The 19,854-nt window shown below is 39.3% G+C and overlaps 2 protein-coding genes across 7 annotated transcripts in view; one reads left to right on the top strand and one right to left on the bottom strand.

Moving 5' to 3' along the window:
* Positions 1 to 4,038: 4,038 nt before the first annotated feature.
* On the top strand, positions 4,039 to 17,717 carry desmb (desmin b). The gene is made up of 9 exons (XM_047355943.1): positions 4,039 to 4,655; positions 8,734 to 8,794; positions 9,449 to 9,544; positions 9,702 to 9,863; positions 10,189 to 10,314; positions 10,765 to 10,985; positions 11,062 to 11,105; positions 11,244 to 11,332; positions 14,775 to 17,717. Exons 1-9 carry the CDS (start codon positions 4,081 to 4,083, stop codon positions 14,814 to 14,816), a joined length of 1,416 nt encoding a protein of 471 aa, XP_047211899.1. The 5' UTR covers positions 4,039 to 4,080; the 3' UTR covers positions 14,817 to 17,717.
* Positions 16,422 to 19,854, bottom strand: part of tmem198b (transmembrane protein 198b) — a 23,272-nt gene continuing 19,839 nt past the window's right edge. For all 6 annotated transcript variants that reach the window (XM_047355946.1, XM_047355950.1, XM_047355951.1 and 3 more), the window contains exons 4-5: positions 19,222 to 19,418; positions 16,422 to 19,112 (exon numbers count right to left, since the gene is read on the bottom strand). In XM_047355946.1, the coding sequence (XP_047211902.1) occupies positions 18,960 to 19,112; positions 19,222 to 19,418 (350 nt within the window). In that variant the 3' untranslated portion in view covers positions 16,422 to 18,959. The remainder of the gene's footprint in view (positions 19,113 to 19,221; positions 19,419 to 19,854) is intronic.

The raw sequence follows: 19,854 nt of genomic DNA, 5'->3' as shown, positions 1-19,854 counted from the left end.
TCCCAGGTATAGCCAACCTACCAGAATTACTCCAAGAGTTTATCAACGACTCATTCAGGAGGCCAGTGGGAGAGTTTCACGGCCAGAACCAATGCCGACCCAGAAGAACTAAAAAGGCCCGCTTCAGATTGACTAAAAACATTTTGTTTAGCAGAACACCGACCCAAAGCACACCAGGGAGTTCCCCTTTGAATGGATCAATAAACAAACAAAAGATTTTGCAATAGTCTAGTCAAAGTCTAAGCTTAAATCTGAGTGAGATACTGTGGTTGGGCCAAAATCTTGGGCCAAAATTATTCAACAGCATAGTGGTCATGGGTTTTTTTAAGCTTTTTATGAAGAGAAATTTGCCATTTTTGTCTTTTTACCCAGTAAATAACTTAAATTCCAAATTAACACATTTGTCCCAAGATTCAGCTATTTATTTAACACAAAAGAAAATTTAAAAGAAACTTACCATCAACACTCAATAATTTGTCTGCGTTTAATACTTTCTATTTTTCCTCAGTTTAAACCTCTCCAAGCAGACAGACATTTCTCACTTTATCATCACAGGAACCTGCCTTATATAGTCCTGAACACCAACAGAGGAGGAGGCAGACACAAGCGTAGGGGAGACATAGAGGAGATGTTTACCTCAGCTGTCAGCCTGCATCTTCACCACAACTCTGTGAAGAAACCCAGAGGGATGAAAGCACACCGGAGCACACATTCAGACTCTATTAATAGATGTGAGAGCAACAGGCTGCAGTGGAAGTGTTGAACATGATTAGATCAGAGACGAATGTCTCAAAATGAACGTGGTGCTCTGCTTTTATGATGATTTTATGATCTAAGCAGCAGCAGCAGGACCATCTGCTGTTAGCAGTTAGTCTGGTTATTTATGTTTTACACTGCAGAAGACACACTTCAGTCTCATTGTTATGTAAATGAAAATGACATCAGTCTATTCTATTCTATTCTATTCTATTTTATTCTATGTGCAGCAATGAGCAAACTGTGCTGGTTTCTTGCTGGTTTACAGTTAGTGGGTGTGATGCCACTGTCATTACCACCACCAAGGAGGTCATGTTTTTGTTTTTGTCAGTGTTGTTTTGTCTGTTTGTGAAATATCTCCAAAAGTTATGTATTTTGATGAAATTCTCAGACAGGGTGCGTATTAGAACAAGGAACAGATGATTAAACTTTGGTGTTGATGTGAAGAACCTTCTGGATCCAGGATAGTTTTGAAGGAATTTTGATCATTGCTTGTCCATGGAGCATCAACTTGGAAAGCCCACATGGTTCCTCACCCTGTCAGCAGCTGACATACGGTGGCCAGAAGTCATCCAGAGTTTAGCTCATCAGTATAGAAAAAAGCTGACTTGTGTCAATGACGCTTTGCCTTGGTGAAGGTCTGCGCTCTATAAATGCTTTTTTAGTTGTTTTGAGGGTTTTTGTTTTTTTTTTTGCTACATTTTGTACTGGATGTAGATTTGATATGTTCTGTCATCACACTGGGTTAATCCTTTAAAGCCTGGTACAAAAAAGAAATATTTTTGACCAAAACATGACAAAAAAAAATACCATTGGTTTGCATAATAAAAATGCATGTGTAAATTATATTTTGCAACATATTCCTGCATCATTCTAAAGGAAGTACTAATTACAATTTTGTTGAAGTGGTAGAAGTTTCAGAAATACTTGCACCAAAGATGATATAAATCCATGAACTCTTTCCTCCAGAAACATTTTCTCCTCAGGTTTATGCTCTTCATCAGTCTGATCCACAACATTGTTTCATGTTGAATAAAGACACAGTGAAAAGACAAAAGGTTTCTGCATGTAGATCCCCTGTATCATCCTCATGTTTATAAGATTTTATAAGAAATCTGAATAGTACAAGTGTAAAAACCTTAAATTTGGAAAGTTACAGTCAATAAACCAAGTCAGCATTGCCCCTTTAACGTCTTTTATATGATGTGCATGAGAGTAAATACGAGATCTCTGCAGTAAGGAGATGCAACCCTTAACTCTGCAGTTTCCTCCATTTAACATTTTATTAATAAGATTAGCAGCTCCTTAGTATAGTGAGCTGTTTATTGCTGTGAGATTTCAGAGATTTACAGCTGATTTATTTAATAATTATTCGTACCAGTGACTATGATCCCAAAAAGCTTCAGTCAGATGCTGCTCTTCACCTTTAAGCTCATTATCTGAGAACTGTCTGAGTTAACAGATGTTGGGTTGAACAAAGATCCTCAGAGGTTCTTTATGAGAAACACAATGACTGCACCTCTCTGACTGCAGGGATACTTTCCCTTTTTAAGGCAGGGTAGTTCCAGCTTTCTCCTCTCCAGCGCTGTCATTAACAAACGGAGCAACCTCGCCATGTGAGGACGATGAAGAGCATCCTCACGTTGTTATGTCCTGAGATCACAGAGCCAGAGAGGGGACAACGTGTCATCTGTAAAACCTCCACAAGGTTTCAGGGTAAAACTGTAAAACTTTAACTGCAAAAAAACAATGTATTTCTTCACTTTTTTAACCAATTTGTTTAATATGAGATATACATTTATCATAAAACAGAAAATAACGAATTCAAACTCAAACATTATCAACACCGAGAGCGGTACAAAAACCAGCCAAATGACCAGAAATATAGATTCAGATGGCAATGAAATATTTAATAAATATATGTTAGAAGACTCATAAAACACACTTAAATAAACGTCCTTAAACATTAACTTACACAACTGAAATAATCCTTTAACTTCTGTAACCTGAAAACAATACCATAATAGGTCCAAAGATGGTGACAACAACACAAAGTCAGGAAGAATGAGTTGAAATGATTTTGAGACAATAACATCAAGGGTCCTTTCTCAACAATTCACACCTTCATGTTTCCACTTCATCCGCTCCTACTTAACAAACCACTTCACACCCAACTTAAACCATGTGTATCAGCTTATTCTACAGAGCACTCAAGTATTTTTATGAATTATGACAAGAAGTGGTCATAAAACGGCACAAATTCCACCTGATTCATTTATTTTGGTTCTGATCCATTTGATCTTATGAAATGTGATAGATTATAGTGGTAGGTGTTATGTATCAGGGTCATATAACCACATTCCTCTACAGTAAATTATGAGGACACTATAGAAAATTACTTTAAATATCAGGTTATCAAAATCAGTGTGAAACACCCTCTTGGTGGAAGACTAGATGGACGTTAGTAAACATCCTACTGTAGATGGCACTCTCCCTCACTTGGAAAAGTCAGATCCAAAATAACCCAAACTACAACGATGTGAAAAAGCAAGACGGCAAAATAACCAGCCTCCAAACATCAACAATAGGACAATAGAAATGATCATCTCTGGCCCCCAAACCCGTCATAAAAACATCCTCTAACACTTATTAGTCCAATATTAGTGTTGGTGCCCAAAAATCACCCTTCATACTCATACATGAGTCAATCTGTATCCACAATGGTTCATTTTCTATCATGTAGTTATAGTCTACAGTAAGGAAATATCCTTATGAGACCCCAATAAATCATATCTACCACCAGGAGGTTGCTTTGAGGTATTTTGGTTTGATCAGGTGTTCTAATAATATCGATGGGCCCAGACTGGGATCTGAACAACAATCAATGAAAATATATATATAACAAGCAGTTGAATTAAATTTTATTAGGCTTTATGCCACCAAGGAGGTACACAATATGCCCAAGAAAAAGAAAATAACAAAGAAGAAAATTAAAATGACCAGAAAAACACTGAAGACTATGAAAACAAAGGTGAGGAAGAACCCATAGCTACGTGATGTTTAAGTGCTTACGTCCTACAACATTAATCTCTTTTCAGAAACACAGACTGTATCTAAATACAACATTAACTTCCATAGCTAATGCGTTAGTTTCACAGGAGGAAAACAGGGGTTAGAGGCAGAACCAGAGAGGAAAGGAAGAGTGAGGGCTGTTCACAGGGAGGAGGAGGCAAATCATAAGGGAGGGGGTAACTACAAATACCCAGGGCAGTCCTTTATTCTTCAGTGCTCTGCAGCCCCTTCAGGATCTCTGTGTCCTCCAACATGACCTCCTACTCCTCCTCAGCCCAAACAGCTTCCTCCTACCGCCGCACCTTTGGTCATGGCACCTACGCCTCACCCTCCCTTAACCGCTCCTTCCTGGGACCCAGCGGAGGTAGTGGGGGTCACGTCACCTCTAGGGTCTATGAGGTGACTCGAAACAGCGCCACACCTGCCTACCGCGTGTCCTCCAACTACTACGGCAGGCCATTAGGAACCTCCAAGGTCTCTATGGGACGCTCCTACGCTGGCATGGGTGAGACGCTGGACTTCAGCCTGGCAGATGCCCTCAACCAGGAGTTCCTGACCACACGCACCAACGAGAAGGTCGAGCTGCAGCACCTGAACGACCGCTTTGCCAGCTACATTGAGAAGGTCCGGTTCCTGGAGCAGCAGAACCAGGCACTGTCAGTGGAGGTAGAGCGTCTGCGGGGGCGAGAACCGACGCGCATCGCTGACCTGTATGAGGAGGAGATGAGTGAGCTGAGGAGGCAGGTGGAGATCCTGACTAATCAGAGGTCACGCTTTGAGGTTGAGCGAGACAACCTGGTGGATGACCTGGAAAAGCTCAAAATCAGGTAGGAGGGTAGAGCTGGGTGTGTATCACTTTAAGAAGAGATTAGTTTAAGTTAGACCCGGCTTAGGCTGATGTTGTGAGATATGGGTTTGAGTTGAGTCAGTGTAAGTCTTTTTACCGATCTGTTGTAATGCAAGGTTAGGTTTGGTAAAGGTTCTTCTTCTTGGGTTTTCAAGCTTGGTTGAAGACGTGGTTACAGGAAGTCTTGGGACTCAGGTTATCTTGGCTAAGCTTGGGTTACGGGGAGTTAGAGGAAAGGACCTTCAATTTTGCTATTGGAATGTTAGACCAAGATTGGTCTTTTAGTTTAAAGTTTAAAACAATTAATTGAGGTACTAATGCCACCGTTTAAAAACAGCAGTTACAAGAACACTGGACTTATTCTACAGTTAAGTGTTTAGGTTAAAGTTAGCATGGGTAGCAACTGGTTTGATGTGTATTTTTATTCAGCTCCTCTGGGGCAACACTTTGTAGAACCACCTTTCCCTGCAGTAAGCCTTGTGGAGCACATCTCTGCTGGTTGTAAACATCTAGAGTCTGAAATCTTTCCTCTTTCTTCTTCGTAAAAAGCTCAGACTCAGTCTGAGTGGATGGAGAGCAACTGTGGAAATCAATTTTTAAGTCTTGCTTCACCTGGATTTAGGGTTGAACTTTGACTAGGCCATTCTAATACATGAATCTCCCTTGATCCAAACCCTCAAACTGTATCTCTGGTTGTGTGTTGTTCTACTGGAAGGGGAACCTCCACCCCAGTCTAAAGTCTTCTGCAGCCTCTAACTAGTTTTCTTACAGGATTGTCCTGGATTTAGCTCCATCCATCTTCCCATCAACTCAGACCGTATCTGGGGGGATGTGCACTGATTTGTACGTAACAAGTTCTGTTTTGGTCTCATCTGACCAGACCACATTCTTCTGGATTTGCCACAAACAGAAAATTGACTCCTGATGGCTTTGTTTAAAAAAATTGCTTTATGTTTTTCCATATTTCTGTAAAGGACAGATTTCTAACTAATATTTTCCTGTCAATAGACTTTCCCTCCTGAGCTAGGGATCTCTGCAGCTCCTCCAGGGTTTTAACTTTTGGCCGCTTCTTTATCTAATGCTCTTCTGTCAGTTTAGGTGGACCTTCATATCTTGGTAGGTCTGCAGTTGGTCCATCTTCTCTCCATATTCAGATAATGGATTGAACAGAGCTCTGGGAGATGTTCAAAGCTCGGGACATTGTTTTAGAACCTAAACCTGCTTTAAATGTCTCCAGAATTTACTCTCTGATCTGTCTGCTGTGGTCCTTGGTCTTCATGTTTGTTCTCCAGTGTTCTCTAATAAACCTCTGAGGCCAGAAACAGAACATCTGGATTTATAATGAGATAACATTCCACACCGTGGGTTTGATCAGACTACAAGGGGCTGCATACAAACACACTTTTCATTTTCCTTCCACTTTACAATGATGCACTACCTTATGTTGGTGAAACCTCATAAAATACAGTCAAGTTTGTTTTTGTAGTATGATAATATAGAAAAGATTCAGGGGGATAAATACTTTCCAAGGTGATGAGGTCATGATAAAAGGTTGAAGTTAGGGTAAGGATGGATTCATCTGAGAAAAGCATTACAGCTTAAAGGACATTGAACAGTAAAAGTTAATATGTATTATAGTTATTTAAAGGTATTATATGTAGTTTTCAACTTTATTTTTATTCGTAGAACCTGATTTTGCAGTCTGTATGCAGATATTCTGTTGTATTCCTGTTTCTCCATACATCTGTGTGCAATAGACCAAGAAAAGCAGAGGTTCGTGTGCAAAAGATGAAAACACTGCAGCAAAAACATGATAAATATGCTGATTAAAGAAGGTGAAAATGCTGACTTTAAAAGGATATTTGACCTTGACAGGGAATAAAGTGAGAAAGTGAAGCTGTGCTGACACACTGAACAAGTCAAGCGTTTTAATAAGTGAGGTTTCACTGCTGACAGTGAACACATGGATGGAGGGCTGGATGAATGGAGAAATGTGATGAAACAAAGGCTGCAGGAGATGGAGTGGTGTTATCGGCTGTTGTAGTTACAGGAGGTATTTTTAAACTCTAACACATAAATCTTGTCTGCAAAGAACTATTTAAGTCTTTTTTTTATGCCTGGGATTCACTATTTGCTTAATATTAATGCGGAGACAATCCTGTACCATGTTTTTAGGCAACTAGTGCTGATTTGTAGCATTTCATCTTTCTTTTTATTCAGGTCTTTAACTGGATCTAAAACTGTAAATTAATGCAACAAGAAAGACACAAAAAGACAATTGTTAAACAAAGTAACACTTTTAATTGTAACAAAATGCTTTGACTGTTTTTGGGTGATTTTTTTTTTTGCCTACTGTCAGAAATTAATACAGAAAAGTCAATGATGAAATACTGGAAATGTGAATATGTACGTAAATATGTTTATTTAAGCAAAACACATGTAAGTAGTTTTTTTCTTGCTGTCCAAAAAGCAATTTTTCAACATTTCACAAAAATATCAGACAAATAAAAACACTGAAGCTGAAAACTTGTTCCTTTCAGAGTGATTATAAATAAATCAAAAATATGTAAAATTTGTAATGTTTAATCTGTTTTTTGTTTTTTTTATTCTGCACCAGAGCTTAAGACATGGAAACAAGGTGTAGTTAATGCTGCTGCAATGTATTTATGCTGCAGCTAATTAAAGATTATTTGAGCAATGGGTTCCCTGAAAAATATCTGCACTAAAATATGCAACTGAAATTTTAAAAGTTTAACAAATTCCATAATATTTCATGAACTAAATCAAGTTTAGTATGAAAAACTGAATATAAAAAGCAATTATTAGTATAAGCTAATGTCACTGGCGACAACTAGTTGGACCTCTGATTTGTGGGGGTTAAATTTGTTTAATACAATTAGCTGAATATAATTAGCGTGTTAACTGCCTAAGAAATGCCCCACATCACATTTTCAAACAACAATTGTCGACTGTTTAACTGAAATGTGTGATATTTAACAAGATTTCTAATATTAAATCAATTTAATACCAAGATCTGAAGATCTGAAACAGGACTAATTATGTAATTACAACTAATTGGTATAACTTGCCCAAGCTCTGTTCTTAGTCTAAACTATTTTGTTTTTCATGTTAAAGTGACAAAAAGACAAAATAATCCACTGCTGACCAAAGAAACTGCTGTTCCTACTCCAGGTTATGGTAATGAATACCTGACGTTTAAGCAGCTGGATTGTTAGTCTAACTAAACACAAGCGTTGGTTATCAACTACAGCTGATGTAACTAAGACTCTGCTGTCTGATCAGTGATGTTCTCCAGAACCTTAAAGCTTACTAATGTGTGTCACTGCTTAAATGTGACCAAAGTTAGCCTTCATCACATGTTTACGCTGCTCTCTTCTATAAAAGGAGAGGAATATGGTTCTCCCATGTCTGAAACATCTCCAGTGATCTGTCCTTCTTCATTCTCTGTCTGAAGTTTACAGTATTGGTGCCAACCTTGACATTATTGGTAGTATTGGTTTTAAAATCATTCATAACAACATTAAAGTGCTACTGCTTTCATCATAAGAGACGTTTAAAGAAGATAAAAAGCTTATAGCGAAGAAAATCTTGGATTTCAGGAGGGATTTTGTTCCTTTTTGTCTTGGGAATGCCAGGATATTATATTGAATCCCTGCTATATCATTCCTAAAGGTTTGTTTCTTTTAAAAAAAGATTTTTGGGTTTACTGAATAAAATAAATACAGCTGCTGACAGTGGGGGACTACTGGGTCAGCTGTCCTGAGCCCAGGGTAGAGAGAGGGCCCAGAACTGGGGCAAATGTGGGGGCACAAAATCAGCCCAGGGGCCACAAACGGCACTTTAGACACCTCTGTTTTAGAGTATAATTATTTAATCTTATCTTTACGAGCTAACTCTGATAGCAAGTAAATATAAATTAACCATGATAAAATGAAGTTTGTGATAATGTTGAAGTTAAACAGGATGTGACTTTATTTAAAGCAGAAATTAAATGCCGTCATTGTTTATGAGTGATTTTTCTGCCTCTTATTGTCTAGATTGCATGAGGAGATTTTGCAGAAAGAGGAAGCTGAGAACAGCCTGGCTGCTTTCAGAGCAGTAAGTCCTGCGGTTCCTGAAACTACTTTATCTGTACAATGAACACATTTAGAAAATAAACTTGCATGAGTTTACCATAAATATTTGTTAACATGGATACATATTCTTTTCTTGCAACATTCACATTAGAATTTGCTTGTTTAAGTGTTTTTTTTTTTTTGTCCACCTCTGTGTTAAATGAAGGTTTTTATTCTGGTTTCATTCATAAATGGGAGCTCATTCAGGATCCTTTTAATGCCACTTCAACCCTAAAAACAAGAAAATCCTCACATTAGCATAATGATTATCAGTTAAATTTAAATCTGGGTGAAAGTTACTGAAAGAATACAGAACCTGAATGGAAAAGACAAAAGCCTTTCAGCAGCTTCTGATTACATTATGAAAACTAATGTCTAAAATGTCTTCTGTGACACTGTAAAAGAAAACTGTATGCGGTTTATCCTCCTATTATGAACATTTTAGCTGTTTTCTGTCATCTATTTATGTTTCAATAAGTTATACTTTAGATCATTTATGTTATGCAACCAGATATATTCTCCGTCTACACTAGTTTTTAGCAAATAAGCAGCATATTAAGTCATTTTAGCTATTTCTGGTCTGGTTAGAGGAAGAATTAGTCTCCTCTAAGCTGCTTTCTGTTTTCCATCGTTGCAGGATGTGGATGCTGCCACTCTGGCCCGTCTGGACCTGGAGAGACGCATCGAGACACTGCAGGAGGAGATCGCCTTCCTGAAAAGGATCCATGAAGAGGTTATCTGCTCACTGCTCTTTTTCACCTTCAAATACTGCATCAGTGGAAAATTCAAAGACATCACATCCTACCTGAATTGAGACACCAAACCATCCACAGTCAAACCTGAAAACCTCCATAATAGAGCTGTGATCTCCCCTCATTGTCCCCTTGCAGGAGATCCGTGAGCTGCAAAATCAGATGCAGGAGTCTCAGGTCCAGATCCAGATGGACATGTCCAAGCCGGACCTGACGGCGGCGCTGAGAGACATCAGGGCACAGTATGAGGGCATCGCTGCCAAGAACATCGCAGAGGCCGAAGAGTGGTACAAATCCAAGGTTAGACAGAGATATTCTGATGGGCTTTGTGATTTTTCTCATTCAGCTTTTAGCTAAAAAAAAAACAACTAACAATTTAAATAAGAAAATAGATTAAATTTAATCTTTTTCAATATTTCTTACTGTTGTTGTCAGTCATATATGAGCCTACCACTAGAGGTCAGCAAACACAAATTGAGCACTCAGACTGACACCAAGAAAAACAGCAAACTAAAAGACATTATTTAAATGATCACAGTGGCACAGAGGTTCTCTATAAACACTGACATATTAAGAAAATATCCTGGAAAGCATTAAAAACAATGCAGAACTTTTGTCCCTGCAGGTTTCAGACCTGAACCAGGCTGTGAGTAAGAACAACGAAGCCCTGAAGCAGGCCCGCCAGGAGACCATGGAGTTCAGACACCAGATCCAGGCCTACACCTGCGAGATTGACTCACTTAAAGGCACAGTACGTAAGACACATATCTGAATTTTACAGCTCCTACCTATCAGGAACTCACAGGTTACTTTTCTGAGACTTACAGGTAACCTTCCTACAACTTATAAGATACTTTTCTAGAACTTACAGATCCCTTTCCAGAACTACAAGTTCCTTCACTAGAACCTACGGGTTACTTGCCCAGAACTTACAGGATTCTTTCATGACACAGTGCTCCTGCCCATTACAGGATGCTTCTCAAGTACAGGAAACCAGTCCAGAACATGGAACTTGCTAGAAATCATTTACAAGTTGTTTTCCTAGAATATCCAGGATACTTTCATCGAACACACTTTCCTGGAACTTGTAGGTTCCTCCTGAAACATTCTGATTACCTTTCTAGAACTTACAGTTTAGCTTCCCAGAATATACTGGAAATTGGACTGTATTTTATACTATTGCCATCTCTTAATAATCCAGAATGAGTCCCTGATGAGGCAGATGAGGGATTTGGAAGACCGCCACGGACGTGAGGCTGGCACCTTCCAGGACACCATAACGAGGCTGGAGGCTGAGATTGCCAACATGAAGGACGAGATGGCACGTCACCTCCGGGAGTACCAGGACCTGCTCAATGTAAAGATGGCTCTGGATGTGGAGATTGCCACCTACAGGAAGCTACTGGAAGGAGAGGAGAGCAGGTAATGTTTCTACAATGTAGTCCTTCTATCCTTCTTTAATGATCTCTGCAGGCCTAACCACTCTTTTTCCTTCCAGGATCGCCCTGCCCATGCAAAGCTACTCGACTGTGAGTTTCCGAGGTACGGATTCTTCTGCTAGTCCCTGAAAGCACCACCAGAAGATGCATTCTCTTTACCAGACCAAGTTTCTCAACCAAATCTGAATAAAGGTAACAAAGATGATGATTTTTCCTGTCCTGTTTTGTTTTGTTGGATCAGAGACCAACCCAGAACACCAGCAGCGTTCTTCTGAGATGCACTCAAAGAAAACTGTGCTGATCAAGACTATCGAGACTCGAGATGGAGAGGTAAAACCTTTATTCTACTAATTAATTCGGCATTTTTCCTGTTAAACACAGTCAGGAGATGTTCACATTAAACCTGAACAGCTTCACCTAAAGAAAAAATTAAGTTTTATCTTATGCTAATTAAATGCAGGACACTGTGAAAATCTGTGTTTTTAACATTTATACACATGGATATTTAATATAATTCAAAACAACTGCTAACATGAGCAGGTCTGACAGTCAAAGCAAGGTTAAAAGGCTAAACAAAACCTCTAAACGCCTTAATTATAACACCAACAGCAGCATTTTGCTGCTGTTGGTGCAGACTCTGGCACCTTGATTTCCGAATGACATGCAGAATTTGCTTTCATCCGAAAAAAGTACTTTGGACCACTGAGCAACAGTCCAGTCCTGCTTCTCTGTAGTCCAGGTCAGGCGCTTCTGCCGCTATTTCTGGTTCAAAAGTGGCTTGACCTGGGGAATGCGGCACCTGTAGCCCATTTCCTGCACACGCCTGTGCACGGTGGCTCTGGATGTTTCTACTCCAGACTCAGTCCACTGCTTCCGCAGGTCCCCCAAGGTCTGGAATCGGCCCTTCTCCACAATCTTCCTCAGGGTCCGGTCACCTCTTCTCGTTGTGCAGCGTTTTCTGCCACACTTTTTCCTTCCCACAGACTTCCCACTGAGGTGCCTTGATACAGCACTCTGGGAACAGCCTGTTCGTTCAGAAATTTCTTTCTGTGTCTTACCCTCTTGCTTGAGGGTGTCAATAGTGGCCTTCTGGACAGCAGTCAGGTCGGCAGTCTTACCCATGATTGGGGTTTTGAGTGATGAACCAGGCTGGGAGTTTTAAAGACCTCAGGAATCTTTTGCAGGTGTTTAGAGTTAACTCGTTGATTCAGATGATTAGGTTCATAGGTCGTTTAGAGACCCTTTTAATGATATGCTAATTTTGTGAGATAGGAATTTTGGGTTTTCATGAGCTGTATGCCAAAATCATCCGTATTAAGACAATAAAAGACCTGAAATATTTCAGTTATTGTGCAATGAATCTAAAATATATGAATGTTAAATTTTCATCATGACATTATGGAAAATAATGAACTTTATCACAATATGCTAATATTTTGAGAAGGACCTGTAATTCATGGGGTGGTGTTCCAGCAGGAAGCCTTTGCTCTCCAAGAAAACCCGAAAGTCTGTCACAGAGAACATAGACAAAGACTAGACCCTCTGTTGTTTGGACAAATGCGTTAAAAATGAATTACATGGACACCAGCACAGAGGACATGTTTGTCATAATCCTAATGCAGCATTTCAGAAAAAGAACCACATATTATCTGTGAAGCATTGAGGTGGAAGTGTCATGGTTTGGGGAAGCTCATCTGTAAAAAACAAAGCTGAAGCAGAACTTGGCCATGCAATGTGACCTAAAACATACCAGTACTTCCACCAAGGACTGGCGAAGAACCAAGAAATGGAAAGCCTTGAGTCTAGTCAAAGCCCAGATCTTGATCCCATTGAGATGCTGTGGCTTTAAATGCTAGAAACCCCTAAAGCATCTCACAGCTGAAAGTAAAATTTAACTTTTGTATCTCAGAACATCTGAATCATTTCCTGATTTAAAAATTGTTTACATGCAGCTTTTTAAGCCTTAACCCAATTGATGAGTTTAATCTCCCCCAATCTGTATTGATCAGCATTTAAACAGGATCACTGTTGATTTTCAATTAATTCTGCTCTAAATGTCTGAATCTAAATAACCATCTTCCCTCTGGTTCTGATAAAAGTGGCGCGTTTAGAGTACCATGTGAAAAAAGTTCTCATTTTCTGCTGTAATCAGCACTTAAATCAGCTCCTCACATGATATTGCCCTCTGGAGTAAACAGCCCAGCACATGCAGCAACACGTGCCAGAGAAACATCCAGTCCCACCCAATGGAAAGTACATTGTACCTGCAGCTTCCAGGGGGAACACACATCCCAGACATGCCGGGACAAGCAGGTTCTTCTCACTAAAAATCGGACATGCTCTGCTCCATCTTTACACACTGCAAGCTTTCCTGCTGAAACAAGTTCCTTCTGCCCTGTAATAATTCCCCATGGTAACAAAAGCTTCAAATAGAAACTTATATTTAAAGAGTTGACATTTTCAGATACCACACAACGCCCTTTAAAGATAATAAATATACCTTATGCTTTTTATACCGTTAAAAAAAATAACAAGAGTTTTTGTTTTTTTTCCTGTCTTTGACATATTTTTTTTAAATCTAGAAATTATCCTGAGAATGAGGTTACACAGGGTATTGCCTTTGAGCTCTGCTACATAAAGTCTGCAGCATGGCTCGGTCTCTTCTTCTTACATGCGTTTAAACATTTCCTGAGGCTACGCCTACCCTCAGCGCAGTGATCCACTCGACCTTTCTTGGGTCAGCCATGTGGGCATCATCTCCCTGCATCAAAACAGAGGAATGTTATTCCAACTGAGTCCTCCTCGTGGCGCATAAAGTGGCTGTACCATCAAAGGCTGGGTCTTGTCTGTAGGAGGCTATTTTGAGTCATCCAATGCAGCTCGGTCAAACCGAGTCAAAGCATTTAACAAAGCAGCTCCATCTCGTGCTGTGTTTGCCAACGCTTCTTTACTGTGGGCCAGGATTCAGCTGCATAAAGGGCCACTGGGTACAGCACAGCATTGTAGCTTCCTGCTTTGACATCTCTGGACATCTTCTGGTAGCATATCCGTAACTTTCATTTGATCCATGTCGTGTTGACCCTTTTATAGGCATCAGGTAAGTTGTTTCCAGCCTATAAAACCTGGGACCTGAGGTCTTCATCTGGTTTATCCTCTTCAGTTCCTGTCCATCAATGTCAAAGCGTGGTATAAATTAGAGAGAGACATTCCAGTTACTTTGCTTTTGTCATGGTGTGAGGTTGTAGAGGAACAAAATGTTGTGAAAAAACAGGCACACAATCAGGAACACAAGCAAGTTAAAAAAGCTCACAGGAGAACAATGATTTTCAGGATGAAATTGGAACTGAGAACAAATGTAGGACGATAATCAACACAGAACCACAAGTTACCTGGAAAATAGTATAAGTAATGGAATACAGCACTCAGAGGGTGGACACAAAAAATAAGCAAACATTACAAAAACAAAACAGTAGTTAAGACGGGGACTCTAAATCAATTCCCAACTCTGAGGTTTGAGATGTGTCTCTGCTCCTGCACAATGAATTCAAACGATTGCATTAACTCCTCAGCAGGCCATCAATGGCTGCAGATACTTATCAATCACACAATCATTTACATCAGGTGTGCAGCAGCAGGGAGTCACCTAAAACATTCTGGACTGTGGGTCTGTATGTGGACCCGACTGGATGAGTCCTTCTAGGTGCTGAACGTGTGTGGATAATAAAGCAAAGCATTAGTGAATGTTGCTCCTGACTTGTGTTTCTGCACTCAGGTGGTCAGTGAGTCGACGCAGCACCAGCAGGACATCATGTGAGGACCTGCAGAGGACGAAGAGACAAGAAGCCGCTCCACAGCAGTCTGAAATTACTGAAACAAAGATGTGCAAATAAAACTAAACCAAAAAAAGACTGTACTGATTTTATCTTAAAGGTGAAAGATTTATTTGTCCTCGCTTGTGTTTGCAGTTGAATGCAGAAGACGTTCCTTAAGAAAACCTGATAGATGAGTCACTGCTGCTCTGCTATTCGTTAAATATCACAGAAACCTCACATTTTCCCCACATTCAGCCGTCTCTACATTTATTTTTCAGGTAGACTTTAATCAGCCTGTCAGTGTTTTTCACTAATTTGCATTTCTATAGGTCATGCAGAGATCATTGCTGCAGAAATATGAGGAAAAAGTTAAAGTGATTGAAGGAGAAGATGGTGAAGAGATTAGAAAGTATGCATGGGTCACTCTTTGTTCTAAATGATATCTAACCCTCTGGTGACAAGTATCTTCATTCAGAAAATAAGGCACCCTAACTACCCAAAGACATTAACAGTAATATACGTTTTATTTTTGGCCTTTTCATAATAATAGTCACATTTATTTTTATTCACTCAAGTTATTCACCTCAGCGAGTTTTATGTAAACTAGTGGTTACAGATTTCTATAGTGAACAAAAACTGGTTCATTTAACAAGTAACCCTTAAATCAGGTCGGCCATTTAAACTGAGAACTAAATGTAGCAAACTAAACTTTTTTTCAAGTTATTATTTAATGCCAAAATTGTTCATTAAAACTTTATTTAATCTTTCCTGTGCTGCAGTCAATCATGACATAATTTCAACTGTCAGACTGGCATGTAAAATAGATGCTAATATCTGATTGGTTAACCTGCACAGCAACGCAGCAACAGACCAATCCTCTCTTGTATAGCAGTGTTAGTCCCGCCCACTGATCTTAGCTGACGCATAAAAGAAATTCATGACGAGCTGCAACACATCAGAATAAAATAATTAGTTAAAATAATTACAGAAATCCTTATGTTTGCTCTTAATATATAACAAATACAAATTTTAATATATTTTTTGATATTTAGTTATTGTTACAAAGTATTGAAAATTTTAAGGAAATTTCTAAACATAAATTCTTTCTGTAATACATACATTTATCACATATATAAACGTCTTTAAAGACTTTGTACTGAATTGTGAAACCTTTTCCCCTCCACAGTAAATGACTCATTAGATCATAACACATTTAAACAAAACTGGTCAAATTCTTTAAGATTTCATATTTTTATTTCCATTTAAGTTTCTTTTTTAATCTTTAAAAATAAACCCTTTATTACATCTAAGCCGGTCCTTTACATTATGGACGCACACTTCTATTTGTCTTGGTCATTTTATTTATTTAAGAGTTGCTTCTTTAGGGGAAATATTAAAAGATATTTACAAACTGAAGGGAAGAAAGTTGACTGCTTTAGATATTAACTGTATCATAAAATCTGTATTATCATGAGGAACCTTATAAATTGTGCCCAAATGAGTGAGACGGGTAACGCCCTGTGACTCTTTGATAAAAGTGAAGTGGATTTTTATGATTGATGGCTTTCGGGATGTTCTGGCTTTAAAAGACCACTCCCACACATCAGTTGTGTACAGGCTCATGGGAACACATGCTTTAATTTTCTTAGTCATAGTTCAGTTTTAAAAAAAAGCATGACGTCGCCGGCCAATAGAGATAATAAACTCTGCTAAACAAAACGTCTCAGAAAATAAAAACATCAAATAAATACATCCCACTGGAAAACAAAATGTCCCCATCTATATTAAAACATTAAAAAAACGTAAGTGCCGTGTTTTATGTACACATTTCATATTGATGCAGATGAGAAGTTGGGGCATGTCGCTGCCGCTCAGGGCGGATCGCAGCATGTAACTGGGATGCACTTCATGCATTTCAGCTTCTCACAGACAAATTCAAACCTACCAGCTGCTCCTCTCTTCCTGTACAGTTTCTTTTTTTCCTTTAAAAAGGTCAAGACGTTAAAGTTTTCACATTTTTACCGCAGACAAAGATGTTACATCATCCTAAATAAAGAAAAACAATGCACATGATGGAAAAAGTTGGTCTAAGTACAAGTTTAGATGGCTGCTAATCCAGTTCATCTCATTTACACTGGCACCTCAATCTGGATTTGAATTCAAGGAGGCACATTTTTAACCATAACTTTGGTTTTATGTTGGCTTTTCAGCTTTAAAAGGTCCACCTCTGCCTTTGCACGCTCTGGCTAATCTCTGTTTACGCTCACTGTCCTTTCTGTATAGTGAACCATTTTATTTCTTGTTTATATTTAATGAATCATATCAGTTGACGTATCTGTAAAACCCTCCTCTGAAAACCCGCCCTCTTGTGATTGGCTAACTCTGGTAGCAGTCAAGATTTAGCACCACTGTTTTTAAGCTGTTCTTCCAACATTTATCGATGCATAAGGTTACGTGCATAAGTATATGTATGTATTTTTTTTAGGCATGTATACAAATCATCTCCAACTCCACCTGAAACCAACATTTTAACTTGGAAAGTCGAAGGTTCCTCATGAACCCTGACTTCAAAATCCAATATGGCTGCCGTGCAAACGGGTACAGTAGAAAACAGTCACATTTCTTATTACATTTAAAAAAAATACTCTCCAATCTTTGTTGGTCTACATGATGCAATGCTTAAAAACGCATAAAAAATGCAAACAAATACACTGTTTTTGGCTCATATTGCTAATTATTGGTAGCTTGGACTGACTTCCAGGTGACAAAATTATGTGAAATGTTATTCTCAAATCCAAGTTCTGACTACAGAAATACATTTAATACAGCTATTCTTTGTTGTATAAATATCCACTAATTGACACAAACCAACTTACAAAATTAATAAACTAACAACTAATTGAGTTTCTTGTTTAATCTGCCCGATTTAAGGCAAAAACAATTAAAAAAATGGAGCTTCAACAGGAATAAAAAGTGAGCCCAACAGGTCTGGATCTATAAACAGTGTCAGCTCTTTTCAAGTGCTTAGAGTGCCTACCTAAAAGAGTTAGTGTATCTTCTGTTTGCATCTCTGGTTATAGATGCCAATCAAGAACCAGAAATGCTAATGGGGACCATAAGTAGCGTTCAAAAACAGTGTGTATAAATCAAACTGATGTAATCTGGTCCCCAACAAAAATGTAGGTCTCTTGATTTTCTCTTTATATGCAGATTGTTTTGATTGCTGATGGCTTCAAGCTGAAAAACAGAAAGGTATTTTCCATGTGTTCTGGAGGTGCCAGTGTAAACAGAGCTTTCTAGCTTTTTTATGAAGTCATTTATAAGGACAGCAAAGCAACTTAAACCCTGTTAGATGTAGCTATGGATGCCGCCTCTGTTTGTTCAACAAACCACTGAAGGGAAATTTCCCATTGACCCCTTCCTGTTGGCTGACCTGTGCCGTCCAAGGAGAGGCGAGGCACCACTTTAAACAGATTCCTTGGTTGTCTTACAGCAGTTTGACACTTGAAGCAGAGTACTGTTCAGCACCAAGGGTGACAAAATGTTTCCCCTCCATAAAAGTGAAAAAAAAACATTACATTAAAGATGTCTCTTCTCGTTTCAATGAGAATCGTTGTGGTCCAGATGGCACAGAAAGCACAAAGACTTCCAGTTGGTGTTTAGCTGTCCCTTTACTGATGAAATTCAATAATTTCTTTGAGGTTGAGGAGGTGGTTGCTTCTGCAGCATTGGTTGAAAGATGGGACAATGTACCAGAGTTGGGTTTTGATAGATCTCGTATTAGAACCTGAGCTGAGTTTGCAGTGGAATTACGATACCCGATCTTTGACTGAAGATGGAGGCAGAAATCTCTGAGAACTGGTTCTGTAAGCTCCTTCAGGTCTCCATGACATGCTTCGAGGTTGCAGCTGCGGGGTGTGTTCGTGTTAAATGTCTGCATGTGTTTTTTTGTGAATTTGGTTTCACAAAAAGAGCGGTTTGATTAACTAATGGAATATAGTGACCACAGCCAGCTGAGGTTTTGAACCAGGATTTTGTAAAGTAAAGAGTTTAATGTGTTTGGGTAAATTATTTTCCAGTGGTAAATTTAGTGATTGTAGCATCTGGTGCCTCCCTGGTCAAACCTCTGGGAGGTGGAGGAGTGGTCAGGCCCGCAGAGGAGGCAACGCTGCTCCAGTGAGAGGCGTCGTAGAGCCACAGTCGTAGCCCATTTCCACCACAGCATGAGAGCCTCCGACCAGTCCGTCTGTGAAGGGCTGCGCCTGCACCTGCCGGTCCCGGAAACTCTGGATGTAACTCTGCAAAAAAATACAACAAAAAAACTGCCTAAGAATTGCCAACTCTTCATCAGGTTTGTAGTTTTGAGGTAAAGGTAATTAAATAGACAAGGTCTCTGGTTCTGGCTACCGGCGACAGGACATCCGTGTCGTAGCGGCGGATGGGGTTGGGCTTGCGGCGGTAGGCGGGCTCTGCATTAAGTTGCTTGGCCTGGTGATGGTGTGAGGAGCCGTGTTGCTGCTTTTTCTTCTTCTTGTTGCGATAGCGGTCGTCTCGCTGACGAATACGCATAACTTGCATCCTCCTCTGTTGCCGACTAATTATCACTGTAAAGGACATAGGAAGGTTAATGGGGGCGGACATACAGGAACATTCAGAATATGTGTACCAATAAGTTTTGGTCAGATTTAAAGTATGTGTTGGAAAAAAAAATAACCTTTAAGCAGGTATTAAACTTACTTTTCATTAAGCCCACATTTCTGTATTGTAGATGCTTTTATTGGTCTAGTGTAATATTCTAATCTAAAATGTCATGTTTTCAGTAGATTTAAGTGGAAAACCTTCAGAATTAACAAAAATAGTGGTAGCAGTGGTGTATAGGTGCGGTACACACTCTGGAGGAAAGCTGCAGCACTCCTGCTGAGAAACGTTTCAGAAATCTGTGGCAACCTGGCTAAGTTGGGATCAAATAATGGTGCTACAGCTTTAATTGCACAGTAAGGCAATATTTCTTCTTATGGCATCGCGTACGTAAGCAATGGT

The sequence above is a fragment of the Girardinichthys multiradiatus genome, chromosome 24 (assembly GCF_021462225.1).
Source record: "Girardinichthys multiradiatus isolate DD_20200921_A chromosome 24, DD_fGirMul_XY1, whole genome shotgun sequence".
In the NCBI taxonomy this organism is placed as follows: Eukaryota; Metazoa; Chordata; class Actinopteri; order Cyprinodontiformes; family Goodeidae; genus Girardinichthys; species Girardinichthys multiradiatus.
Note: the sequence above shows the minus strand (reverse complement) of the source record. Positions and strands in the feature narration are given on the sequence as shown.

Bases quoted from the DNA above. Each gene is read 5' to 3' on its own strand.
- desmb (XM_047355943.1), top strand. From the start codon at position 4,081: ATGACCTCCTACTCCTCCTCAGCCCAAACAGCTTCCTCCTACCGCCGC. The intron at 9,545-9,701 runs GTTATCTGCTCA...GTCCCCTTGCAG, and splicing joins TGAAAAGGATCCATGAAGAG to GAGATCCGTGAGCTGCAAAA. The intron at 10,986-11,061 runs GTAATGTTTCTA...TTTTCCTTCCAG, and splicing joins CTGGAAGGAGAGGAGAGCAG to GATCGCCCTGCCCATGCAAA.